Genomic DNA, 13,415 nt, shown 5'->3' with positions numbered 1-13,415 from the left:
GTTTCCAAACTCTTTCCAACTGCCAGAGCCAAAATCCGTGTATTTTGAGATGACAGCTCAGGAAAACAGCTTATCCGGCAGTGTGAAGAACACACTGTACATTGAACTTGTGCTGCGGATCCCATAAGGCTCTTGCCTAAGCCTTGAGGACAAAGGAAGAGCGTTCTTTCAGAAGATCAGCTTTATCACCACGCTTTGCTGTCCTGGAGCCACCAGGGAGGAAGCCTGCACCTGAAGTGAAACCTGTTTAGTTCAGAGCAGAGGTGGTTTCCAGCAGAGCCTGCATGCTGTTGCCACGCTCCATTTAGAACTCACTGTGGGGTGGCTTGTACCAAATCAAAGCCATAAGACATTGGCTGTCACTCTGCCAAAGAGCACTGGGGTTTGGTACGTGACTTTTTGGGGTGTTGAAGAGCTCTTACACAACACTGCTGAGCTCTTAAGCTTTGAGCCAGCATCAGGTCAAGCTCCGAAATGGGATTTCAGCAACTGTTACCCGCTTGGATGGCTTTTTTAATGCATCATATGGATGGATGTAAAGAATGAAGATTATAATTGAAAGCTGTGGGCTTTGGACTTTTTGACTGCTGTGAGCATTGTGTGCTGATTGCATAATAACAATGCAGGATTAACGTTAGGTAACAACATGTTGTTGGCAAACAAATGACACTGTGATTAAATGGAGGAAAGCCAAGAGCTAGAGTACAAGGATATTCCTAACAGTCCAGGAGTTGATAAACTAGCATGTGATGATGAATGTGTGGTAGTGAATGAATGACCTGAACTCTCAATGGCAAATACGAGTAGGAGCTTCAGCCAGGATTTAGCAGGGGAGAGGTGCTGGAGCACGAGCAGTTCCAGTCCGTGTCGGAAGAGGGGCTGTGTAAGTGATTACTATAGAAGGATTCTGGTTGGCCTCTTTGCATCAGCTCAGTGCTTCTAAAGGCAGTGCTCATTTGGAAGGAGTGATGGAGTTCAGCAGAGCAGGAGGTCAGTGTCTTGATTTCATAGAAAGGCACATGGAACTGTTGCCAGATTTCCAGGAAAATGGAAGTCTCTTTGCCACAGCCTGTTTTCTTCTCCTTTTTCTCAGCTGTGTTGAAGCTGCAGCTGCCTGAGTATCTTCAACTAGGAAATAACGCACCCCAGGATACCTAAAGCATCCCAAAACTTGGCATCAGGGTCTCTATTTGAATCATTTCTAGACTTTATGACTCCAGAAAGCCAAACAAAAGGATGTGTAACACACTGCAGTGTACTTACAGTGTTACACCCTGGAGAAATAGAAATTACTCCATCCACCTCACTGGGCTTTGGACCCTGACAGCTTGAAATGGCAACGTAACAGAGTTGCAGTTGATGTTTGCTTTAGGATAAGCATCTTTTCTGTCTGAACTTGAGCAGTTCTGAAAGTCTTCATCTGTGATGAGTGCAGCACTGAAGGGACAGGGGACAGTTCAGATGGTGAGAGCTATGTATGGAGTCAGATGCCTCCCTGATGTGTATGGGAGGGTAAAATTGGGAAGACCTGGAGAAGTTTATGAGATGGAAGAAATAATGAGTTTAGAGTTGTTGGTAGTTTATTGCTCCACTCTTAGAGCAGAGGGGAAACTTGCATGTGTTTTATGGCAGAGATAATTCTGTCGTTAAGATTCTGCCATTACAGCAGCTTTTTCATGACTCTTGAGTGTCAGCCCTGTGACAATGTGGCAGTGCTCTTTTCCTTCCAATAATAGTAGCATTTTAAAGAAGGGATCTTAATGCAGAGGGAAAGGGTCCCTAGGCTCAAGAAGAAATCACTTGTGAGTTTAAAGCATGAGGAAGATGACTGCCGCTTTCAGAAAGTGCTGTGGAATTGCCTTCTATCAGTTGAGAGAGATGTCACTCATAAAGAAATGCTGGCTTTTGTATGACAAGCTGGAGATGCTGGTTCCCTCTGAGATGTGGGACAGGGAGCAAAGTGTTCCTGTGCTTTGTGGAGAAGTGGATGCTGGATTAGGCTGCATGCAGGAAAAAGCAGCACTTACGGATTGAGGGGAGTGGATTTGGATGCACCTGTGTTGTGGTTCTCAGCTTGGCATTCTGAGGAGCCTCTTTCACTGCTGACCCAGCTCAGAGCTGGGGACCAGTATGGATGCCTGCACACATCACTGAGGGCTCGGATTTAGGGCAGCAGATCCAGCTGGCTTTTCCCCATTGCCTTAGGCACAGCGTCATGCAAAGGTACCTCTGCTCTGCCTCAGCGCTGGACACAGGGCTTGCTTGCATGAGGCTGCATTGGAGCCATTGGAGATGAGCTGGTCCTCATCCCCATCCCTAGAAATCCACAGCTCCATTAGTACCCTCAGTTGCTGTACTGGTAATTCTGAAGCAGTCACAAGTCACTAATAGTAGATACAGTTTGAAGCTGTGTGTTTTCAGACATGAGGTTCTCAAGGCTCTTTGACATGGTGGTCCCCAAGCCCTCATTCTTGGCTGGAGGGGCAGGTATGGCTTGAGCTTAAAGAGACTTGGGTGCCAAAGCTGAGATGAAAAGCAGAGGATTTGTTACAAACACACCCATGGATTTGCTAATGTTTCTTACAAAGGACTATTTGTGGGTGTCTGTGGCTGATGCGCGAGACGTAGTAGTGGGAATCTTTGATTTCATAGGCACCAAAAAGGCTTTTATTTGCTCGTGTGTGCCTGTCTTTACTAAGTGTAAAAGCAGGTACAAGATCTCCTGAAGTCAAGCAACACTCTGGGTGTTTGGGTAAAGTCTGGCAATGATGACACACTTGCCCTCACTGAGAACACTGTTCAATAATGAGCCTCTCCATGTGCGCAAATGAGCTGAGCCAGACTTGCAGCTCTTTTAAGCCCAGCTGCCTGCAGACTTCAAAGCCTTCCATGTCTTTTCTTCTTTCAAACACACCTAAGGCTCTTGCAGATCCAATCAGCAACCTCTTACTAGGAAAAAAAAAATCCCCATCCAGACTGTGCTTGTTTGATAATTAGAACTGAGATTAAAATAAGCCAGAGAGATGCCCAAATTCTGCCCAGATAAAGCGTGTTGCAGCAACATCCTGGTAGCCTGAGGGCAAACACCGGGTTATTACTTGCATAAAATGGAGCAGTTGCAATGAGTGCAGAAGCACCTGTGTCTGGTCTGCATTGACTGACTCTAAACAGGTTCTACTCCACCCATGAGCCATATGGCTGTAGGTGCTCAGGTCAAGATAGGCACTGCCATGGTGGGGATGGTTCATTTCCTGCAGCTTTTATCCATTTTAGCTATATAATTCCCAGGTTGGAAGGTAAGAAACAAGTGGCTGTTGCTGCAAGACAAATATGAGTGGGACAGGCAAGTTGCTGTCTGTGCCTGATGGTGCCCAGTAAACCCAGCCAGGGTGGGTGCTGTGGCAGAGATTTAGTGTGAGATACAAATCCAGCTGCTCAGAAGGTATTGCTGAAGTGCCTGCAGTTAGGCAAAGGGCTACTTGTGACGTCTCCCACATCACTGTGTGTACATGGAGCTGGGCATGGTCAGCGATGATGCTTACAAAATCCTAAATATGAGGGAAGTATAATGGATAAAAACAAAATAATAAAAGGAGAGTTATTATTACACTTCTGAAATAGGAATTTAACAAAATCCCAGCCTGGTTTGGGTTGAAAAGGACCTTAAAGCTCATCCAGCTCCAACCGCTCCCATGGACAGTGACACCTTCCACTAGAGCAGCTTGCTCCAAGCCCCTGTGTCCAACCTGGCCTTGAACACTGCCAGGGATGGAGCAGCCACAGCTTCTCAGGGCACCCTGTGCCAGTGCCTCAGCACCCTCACAGGGAAGAGCTTCTGCCTGAGAGCTCATCTCAGTCTCCCCTCTGACAGTTTTAAGCCCTTTGTCTTACTGCTCTGGGCCTTTGCAGTGTCTCTGAGACACAGCAGTACTGAAATGGCTCGGTTAGAACTCAAATACCAACTGTCTCTCAAAATAAAAGCTTTTTTTATTCCATATATGAACAAGTCTGTGGTTTGAATCCACTGAAGTCCTGTTTATTCTTCAGTGTGAAATACGACTATGGCACTCTGCCTTAAACGTGGTGTGGTGTAAGTTATTACTGCTGCTGTGGGGAAGGAGCCCATGGGATGGTTTGAAAAGCAAAGGAAATACTTCTCCATTTCTGCTGTCCATTCCCAGTGTTAAGGAACAGACATATTAAAGAACGCTGTTGGATTCACATACGTGTTATCTGTGGGAGGGACTCCACCACTGAGCACAGAGTGCTCACTGCTTCCTCCAGCTAGAATTACTCCAGGCTGCCATGAGGGCGTGTGCTGTGCTGAGACGTGATGAAACACACTGAATCTTCAACGGTTCAGGCTTTGCCTGGTGCTGTCTGGGATGATTTCCTTTTTTCCTGAGCCTCTGAAGTTTGAGGAGGGATGTGAAAAGACACAGGATGACACAGCCTCCTTGGTGGTGGTTTGCAGATGCAAAGGAGGACTGAGTGGCTGGAGAAACAACGTTTTCAACCCTTGGAACTGATGCTCTCCAGGGGGGTTCTTAATTTATTGGGGAGTTAAATGATGGATGTTATTGAGCTGTGTATGGCAGCTGAGATAGGAGAAACTTGTATATCTCTGTACTTTCCTCCTTCTTTGCTTAGAGAGGGTTGTTCTTCCGCTATAAAACTAGGGCTCAACAACAAACCCAGGGTTCTACAAGATCACTAATACCAGAACCTGACCTCATCCAGAAAGGTAAAAGCAAGTAAAGATGGAATTTCAGGTCTGACTTCTGAGCTCTTCAGAAATGAAGAATACAATTGCCAGAATCCCTGTGTGTGTGCAAAGGGTTTAAGGCAGATCACCTGGAAATGGGCTTTGTTAAACCAGACGTGAGGAGCAGGTATCTCAGTGACTGTTTGCTGTGTAACTCCTGTCACGCTGGAGAAGCTCACCCGTGTCCTTGGTGTTTCAGGCCCAGCAGTTGTTCCTCACCAGTACTATGGAGTTACTCCCTGGGGAGTGTATCCTGCCAGCCTCTTCCAGCAGCAAGCAGCCGCTGCCGCTGCTGCCACCAACTCAGCCAGCCAGCAGACAACCCAGCAAACCCAGCAGGGCCAGCAGCAGGTAAGGGCCAGGGTGCTTGGAACATCACATCATGAACATAGCAGTTGGGAAGAACCCTGATCTTCTTTCAGTGACAGCTCCTGACCCTCACTTCATAGAGTCACAGAGTGTGTGGGGTCGAAGGGACCTTAAAGCTCATCCAGGTCCAACCCCTGCCATGGACAGTGACACCTTCCACTAGAGCAGCTTGCTCCAAGCCCCTGTGTCCAACCTGGCCTTGAACACTGCCAGGGATGGGGCAGCCACAGCTTCTCTGGGCACCCTGTGCCAGCGCCTCAGCACCCTCACAGGGACGAGCTTCTGCCTAAGAGCTCATCTCAGTCTCCCCTCTGGCAGGTTCAAGCCATTCCCCTTGGCCTGTCCCTACAGGCCCTTGTCCAAAGCCCTTCTCCAGGTTTCCAGAGTTAAAGAAAACAAATCTAAGCTTTCAGACGAAACTGATGGTTGCTAAACCAAGTGATTAAGTGCTGGAAGGCCGAGGGGCGTTCCGCTGCCCTTGCTTTGGTTACGATCCCCTTGGCCACGCAGTGGGATATGCTTTGCTTTTCTCCTTTTAGAGAAAGCAGGACCCGAAGGATGGGTGTCAGAAACCAGATTCAGGCTCCTCTTTCCCAGCCAGCTCTGACATGGCCCCAGCTTGTTTGTCTGGTATTTTTAAGCTCTGGTCCTTGCCTGACATTGGTTTTCTCCAGTTTTGCTGGCCTCTGTCCCACGATACTTCCTGCTTAGAGACCAAATGGGTTCATTACCCTTCCAAAGAGCGAGGCGGCTCCTTTCTCATAGTAACACAGACCTTCCTTCCTGGTCCTCATGGTACAGTTATAGAAGAGAGCACTTGGCAACAGAATTTATTAGCTTCTGCTTCAAAAACTAAAGCCAAACCCAGGGTGGGGTTGTATTATGAGGCCTTTTTGGATCGTACAACCAGTGATGTTTCACACCAACAACTGTGGACCACGGATCTGGAGGAAAACACTTTGCTCCTGACAATTTAATCATCACATCTCCCCACATGGCAGTTCACAGACAGGAGTGTGTGGCTCAGAGCTCCTGCACGCAGGTGAACCAGCATTGAGAGTGTGCGGCAGGCACTTAGGCTTTGACATTCAGATGGGAACCTCTCCCCATGAGGAGGGTGTGTGCTAAGAGAGCTTCTGCAAAGCAGCAGCAAACTCTTGCATCACCACTTTGGGCAAAAGGCTTTTGCGAGCCCAGCCTGCCACAGGTAATTACAGGAAAGGTCACTTTGCCATCTTCCCCTCAGAGCAGCCTGTGCTTACACCACAAGAGCTGCATATAAAAGGCAGCATGTGATCTTTGGTCATTATTGCCAGTGATGAGCAAATGTCATGTCACTGAGGCGCTGTTTTCTATGGGGACCTTTGGCTTGGAACAACCCCTGTCATCTCCTGTCACCAGCCCCAGCTCCCACACTGGGCTTCTTGAGGGTTCTGCTCGAGTGGGGGTTTCAATGGCAGAGACCAGCCATTACTGGGAATGGGGCTGATGGCTTGGTTTCTAACAATGGTGAGTACTGAAGGTGGATCAAGAAATGATGCAGCAGATAGTGAAGCACGTCCAGATTACACTCAGCCTGAGGGGGGTTTGTTACTTCAACTGGGTCTTACCACTTACCGTGGTGGTAGTGACAAGGCTGGTGGTGGCAAAGGCAGCTCTGTCCTGAGTAAAGGGAGGGCTTGTCATGCACTCGTTGTGCAAGAACTTCAGCTGCATCCGTGCTCACACTCCTGCAAGGTTGCAGCTTGCTCCTGGGTCCCAAAGCAACCACGTTGATGTGATGTTTCTCTGTCTCCTGCAGGTTCTCCGTGGAGGAGCCAGTCAGCGCCCACTGACCCCCAACCAGAACCAGCAGGGACAGCAGACTGACCCACTGGTGGCTGCTGCAGCTGTCAACTCTGCCCTTGCCTTTGGGCAGGGGCTGGCAGCAGGGATGCCAGGTAGGGCTCTGGGGAGCTGCATGTCACCAGTGCCAGGGCAGGGCTGAGGAAGCTGTGTCTGTGTCTCTGGGGGTGTCCCATTCACCTGGCATTCAGCAGCATCCTGGGTTTATTAGGGTTTGGGATTAATTTCTAGCTTTACAAAGCATTTTTGAGAGGCTGTTAAATGTAAACCCCACAATCTGACAGTAGTTAAATCAGGGTTTAGGTGTCCGGGTGACAGATGTTATCAGCTGCATTGCTGGAGGTGCATTAGTAGTTTGTGTACTCAGTTGCCTATGGAAAGCTGCCTTCAGGTTTTCTTGTGGATCATGTTAGCTTATGGGATCTTTAGTTTAAAACCTCAGAGGTGTCTTAGTCCTGTTCATTAGCCTCCTTTCTCCATCCCTTCCAAGTGCTTGTCTTTAAGCAGGATAGGGCCTTCCCCTGACTCATTTCTTCAAGGCAAATACTGGTGGCTTAAGCACAAGGAAAGAAAACAAAGGAAAGGAAGGAGGGTTTATTCTCATTTGCAATTCTGCAAGAGAGGAGCTGCTGTGTGACTTCTGCCTCTGCTCCATGGGGCTAGGGGACAAATGCTTTTGACATTCCATTATATGGAATATTCTTGTAATGGCAAAGGGCACATGCAAGTATGCCTGGCTGGTCAGATGGGACAGAACAGGATTATTTTGACCTCAAGAAGGGTCGCAAGGTTGTTACATGGGTTTTTTTATGGTTTAAGAAGGCTGTTGCTGTATTAAGTTATGAAGTGGAATGTCAGACTCTAGACATGTTTCCAAACAATCTGCAGAGCTCCTTAAAGCTTCATTAGTGGGGTTTAGGAGGGTTTATTTGCAAAGCAGATGTCCACAGAGAGCATTCTCTTTCTGGCCTCACCTTAGAGAAGCACTTCACTTCATTCTGAAGGATTTATTTAGCTGTAGAATCATCATAGAGTCCCAGACTGGTTTGAGTTGGAAGGGACCTTATAGATCATTCCAGTTCCGACCCCCTGCCATGGGCAGGGAGAATTAGATGCCAAGGTACCTAAATACCTGTATGCTGCCGAGAGTCTGTTTCTTTGTGTACAACCAGCATATTTGATTTAGGAGGTTGTATTTACCTATATTGATGTGATACACACCTTCAGGAATCCCTAACTTGTGTGCACACTGAACGGCTTCACTGGGAGAGTTGGAAGTACAGCATGTTGATGTGGGTGTAGAGTTGCAGCACACTTTCTACTTGCAATGGAAAAGAAAGAGTGCTTTGGTATTATAAGACCTTTTTTTTATGTGTATAACTGAATTGACACTGAGGGTTATGCTAGTGTAGTAGGTTTAGGGATAAAAAAAACCTTTTTTCTACCTGAAAATCTTACTAGTGTGAAGTTATAAACTGTTAATACAGTTCATTCCTCTGCAGGAGAAGTGGAGCTGCCTTTTTCCAGGCAGATTTTCCTTTCACAGTCCTGTTGCACCACGCTCATCTGAAGGCGATGGATCTGCCCTGAGCTGTGTTGCTTGTCACCTTACCTCTGCCCCTGTAATTTGCTTCTTCAGGTTACCCAGTGCTGGCTCCTGCTGCTTACTATGACCAAACGGGTGCTCTGGTGGTGAATGCAGGGGCCAGGAACGGTCTGGGGGCCCCTGTCCGCCTGGTGGCCCCCGCTCCTGTCATCATCAGCTCCTCTGCAGCTCAAGCAGGTGAGTCCCAGTCCCAGCAGCTGGAATTCTGCTCTAACCTTGGTGGAGGGAGACCTGAACCCTTCGGGCTCTGCTGGCGATGATGACACACTTGCCCTCACTGAGATCCCTTGTGGGGATTGTTGGTGAGAACATCTCTGTGCTCACTGTGGACTGAGCCTCCAGAGCAGCCTCACGTGGGCAGCACCACATAAACTTTTGTTTTGCAGTTTCATGACAGTTCCTTAAATTTCATCAAATCCCAGCCTGGTTTGGGTTGGAAAGGACCTTAAAGCTCCTCCAGCTCCAACCCCTGCCACGGGCAGGGACACCTTCCACTAGAGCAGCTTGCTCCAAGCCCCTCTGTCCAACCTGGCCTTGAACACTGCCAGGGATGGGGCAGCCACAGCTTCTCTGGGCACCCTGTGCCAGCGCCTCAGCACCCTCACAGGGAAGAGCTTCTGCCTAAGAGTTCATCTCAGTCTCCCTTCTGGCAGGTTAAAGCTGTTCTCCTTGTCCTGTCCCTACAGGCCCTTGTCCAAAGCCCCTCTCCAGGTTTCCTGCAGCCCCTTTAGGCACTGGAGCTGCTCTAAGGTCTCCCCTTAAGGAGCCTTCTCTTGTCCAGGCTGACCCAGCCCAGCTCTCTCAGCCTGTCTCCATAGGACTTTGCTGGCATCTAGTTTCCCACGTAATAAAAGCTTTTAGCCTCTGTAGAGCTCCCAAATGATCACCTTGCGTAAGATGTTACAAGCCTGGCCTTTGCCAGGAGCTGGGTCGGGTTTTATTAGGGTTCTTTGGGAGTTCAAGGCTTTAAAAGCCTTTTTTTCAGGCAGAATCTGTACATGTAAGCAGTCTTTGCCAGGGTTAGTAACAGATTATGAAATGGGCCTTTTAATTGTTTCCTTGTAGCTCTTGTTTATTTTGCTTTTTCTTTTACTTTTAGAACTGGCTGAAACCCAAAAGCCCTGGAGTTTGATGTTCCTGGCCCTCCCTGCAGGGTTGTGTTTCAGGCACTAAAGGGCAATTTTGCTTCTTTCAAAACTTGTGTTTCTTAAGTGGATATTGCCCAGTGTGTGCCTGTGTTGAGTTGCACCTTGGATCTTGGGAGAGAGGGGTTGGTTTTGTGTGTTTCATCCACACAGCTCTCATAATCCAGGCAGTTATAATAAGGAGGCACTATTGGTATTCAGGAGCTCTGTGCAAGACTTGTGGAGCTCGGGTATGAAGTGAAGACACTTTGTGCAGAGTTTGAGGTAAAAGGGACATTTTCATCCTGAAAGGAAAAGGTTTCTAGTAAATACAAGGAAACTGCTGTGTTTTAAGTGCTAAAACTGGTGTGGAAATGGACTTCTTCAGTCTCTGCTTCTTCCTTTGCAGCAGTTGCAGCGGCTGCAGCTTCAGCCAACGGGGCAGCGGGCGGCCTGGCAGGAACCACAAACGGACCATTCCGCCCTCTGGGAACTCAGCAGCCCCAACCCCAGCCCCAGCAGCAGCCCACCAACAACCTGGCATCCAGCTCCTTCTATGGCAACAACTCGCTGAGCAGCAATTCCCAGAGCAGCTCGCTCTTTTCTCAGGGCTCTGCCCAACCTGCCAACACTTCCCTGGGCTTCGGCAGCAGCAGCTCTCTTGGTGCCACACTGGGCTCTGCGCTGGGAGGGTTTGGGACAGCAGGTAAGAGCACAGGGGTCTTCCTGGGGAAGAAAGAGGTGTAGACAGCTTTACATGCAGTGAGGGGCTGTGCAAGCTGCTCAGCCATTCATAGAATCCCAGACTGGTTTGTTTTGGAAGGGACCTTAAAAGCTCATCCAGTTCCAACCCCTGCCACGGGCAGGGACCCCTTCCACTAGAGCAGCTTGCTCCAAGCCTCTGTGTCCAACCTGGCCTTGAGCACTGCTGGGGATGGGGCAGCCACAGCTTCTCTGGGCACCCTGGTGCCAGCGCCTCAGCACCCTCACAGGGAAGAGCTTCTGCCTAAGAGCTCATCTCAGTCTCCCCTCTGGCAGGTTAAAGCCCTACAGGCCCTTGTGCCAAGCCCCTTTCCAGGTTTCCTGTAGCCCCTTTAGGCACTGGAGCTGCTCTCAGGTCTCCTCTTCAGGAGCCTTCTCTTCTCCAGGCTGACCCAGCCCAGCTCTCTCAGCCTGGAGATTGAATGGAAATGGAAGTTAAATCCATGTAGGTTAAATGGTGATTTTCCCTTAGCAATACTTTGGCTTTCAAAATGTGCAGCGCTTGCTGGTGAAACTGCTTTTAGTAGATGATACAATTCGAAGTACCAAAGTAATGAACTTGTTTGGTTGTACACGTGATCAGTCATCCCCTTGTTGCTACAGATTAAGTTTTAAAACAGGTTTGGATGTCTTTGCCTTTACCTGCCATGCTTGGTGGAGGCACTGGGCTAACAGGGATTGGCTCGGGAGCAGTATCCACCCATGTTCAAACTCTTCTTACCTCAGGATAATGTCTGAGTAACTTCTCATGACTTCAAAAAAGCTGACCTGAGGTGCTTTCCATGCTTTATTCTGGGAGTTTTTTATCAGACACCAAGAAAAGGTCATTTAATGTGGTTGCAAGAAATGCTCCACACGCTTTCTTTTCATTCCTTTGTTATAGGCAGTTGGAGACAAAGATTTTTCTCAGAATAAATCCAAAGCAGAAAGATGTCTGTGGATTGGGTATTTTTTATTCCTTAGGTTTGTGTTTTCTGAAGTACAACAATTGTTTTAATTACTGCTTAGGCTCAGAGGTAGTAATTATCCTGAACTTCCCTGCTTTCATCAGTGTAAGGGCAAGTTAAAACATGCCTTTTGAGCCTGCTCCATCCAAAAAGACTGAGGCACATCCTGTCGCTGCATCAAATCCTGGTGTTAAACACAAGTTAGTCTGGATATTTGTCTTAAGCCTGAGATTTGGAGCCATCTTGGCTTCAGGGAAACAGGATTCACCTTTTCTGTTTCAGTTTAACTCACTGAATTCAGTTAAGAATTTGCTCAATGCCAAGATGCACAAACGTGTTTTCCCTCAATCAGTGGACAGAAATGTGAGGTTCTGGCTTCTAGAGCTTGTGTGCAGCCATGAAAGGTGCTTGGTTCATTACAGGTAACAGTTTCACTATTTATTAAGCAAGAATTTAATGCAAAATTGATTTTTTTTTCCTCAATTTGACAACACATTTAAAGAGTTTGTATTTGAGTATTGAGACAACTCTTCAAAATCCATTGGGTTTGTGTGTTCAATCGACTTCTGATTCCCATCTCAATGAAGCCGGTGCAAGCAGGAGCTGGTCTCTGATGTAGTGAATAATGAACATGAGGATTCCAAGCAAACATACATGAAGCTGTACATGGTCTTGAGTAAATAGGAGTAGATCAAATCTCATTTTGGATTTGGTTTAGTTCTGATGGCCAAAGAGTAAAGCTGGGATTCAGACTCATTTTTAACTCGGGGATTTTCTGCTTGAGCATCAGCTGTGGATTTAATGAATGCATTTCACTGGGGCACATGCAGCACCTGTAGGAAAACAGCCTGGTGCTATATGGCTGCTAATGGGTGCCCTTCTCTGGCTGTCTCAGCAGCTTGTTGACATCACCCAACTTGACTCTCTTCCTCTTTCCAGTTGCTAACTCCAACACGGGCAGTGGCTCCCGCCGAGACTCCCTTACAGGGAGCAGTGACCTGTACAAGAGGACATCCAGCAGTTTGACACCTATAGGACACAGTTTTTATAATGGCCTTGGGTTTTCCTCCTCTCCTGGACCTGTGGGAATGCCTCTGCCCAGCCAAGGACCTGGCCACTCGCAGACTCCGCCACCTTCCTTATCCTCACATGGATCATCTTCAAGTTTAAACCTGGGTAAGAGCCACAGTGCAGCACTGCAGGTTGCTGCTGTGCTCTAGGTGTGACCACCCCTGCACTGTTGTGTAGGTGAGATACCTGCTGCAGAGGGGCTGCTCTTACTCCTGCAGCAGGGTCTCTGCTTGTGTAGAAGGAGGTGAAACACTGAAGCAGGAGCTGTAGCATCCATGGTATAGAATCATCAATCATTTAGGCTGGAAAAGACACAGTACCATCAAGTCCTGTGTTTGACTCTTGCAGCAGTTCAGCTGTAGATAGGAAGGTTTCATAGAATCATAGAATCACAGAGTGGTTTAGGTTGAAAGGGACCCTAAAGCTTATCCAGTTCTAACCCTCTTGTCCTGTCCTTACAGGCCCTTGTCCAAAGCCCTTTTCCAGGTTTCTTGTAGCCCCTTTAGGCTGCTCTAAGGTCTCCCCTTGAGAAGCCTTCTCTTCTCCAGGCTGAACAAGCCCAGCTTCCTCAGCCTATCTTCAGGCTTCATGAGGTTTACATGGTCCCACCTCTCTGTTAGTTCCCTGTTTGTTCGTCCCTAAGTTAGAGGTAACATTCTCAAGTGTTTGAATGACACACTTTTTCTTGCACAGATCTTGGTAACAGCACTTATTGTGTGTTGCCCTGGATTAAAATAGAGAATTGATACAAAATAAAACAAGACATCTTGTCAGATGGTTTAAAATACCCATTAAGTTTTCAATAAGGAATGAACTTAGAAGTCAGCTTCTTCTTCTAACCACAAGATGCAATCTTATTTGGAGCAGCCCAGAGCTCTTGGCTGAGGATTTTGTGTGGTTGTGTTTGAAAATCTGCCATCAATGTG

General features: G+C 47.8%; 1 protein-coding gene and 1 non-coding gene across 8 annotated transcripts in view; both read left to right on the top strand.

The window, feature by feature from the left end:
* PUM1 (pumilio RNA binding family member 1) overlaps positions 1 to 13,415 on the top strand; it is a 62,178-nt gene that overhangs the window by 34,387 nt on the left and 14,376 nt on the right. For all 7 annotated transcript variants that reach the window (XM_057397872.1, XM_057397867.1, XM_057397871.1 and 4 more), the window contains exons 10-14: positions 4,965 to 5,116; positions 6,936 to 7,074; positions 8,619 to 8,762; positions 10,119 to 10,415; positions 12,358 to 12,594. In XM_057397872.1, the coding sequence (XP_057253855.1) occupies positions 4,965 to 5,116; positions 6,936 to 7,074; positions 8,619 to 8,762; positions 10,119 to 10,415; positions 12,358 to 12,594 (969 nt within the window). The remainder of the gene's footprint in view (positions 1 to 4,964; positions 5,117 to 6,935; positions 7,075 to 8,618; positions 8,763 to 10,118; positions 10,416 to 12,357; positions 12,595 to 13,415) is intronic.
* On the top strand, positions 2,759 to 2,842 carry LOC130593074 (small nucleolar RNA SNORD103/SNORD85). Its single transcript, XR_008970745.1, has one exon. It is a non-coding gene; the product is annotated as a small nucleolar RNA SNORD103/SNORD85 (small nucleolar RNA).

The sequence above is a fragment of the Pezoporus wallicus genome, unplaced genomic scaffold (genome assembly GCF_028554395.1).
Source record: "Pezoporus wallicus isolate ANWC-B61680 ecotype Strahan unplaced genomic scaffold, APGP_CSIRO_Pwel_v1 contig_10769, whole genome shotgun sequence".
NCBI lineage: Eukaryota > Metazoa > Chordata > Aves > Psittaciformes > Psittacidae > Pezoporus > Pezoporus wallicus.
This window is presented reverse-complemented; position numbering and strand designations above follow the sequence as displayed.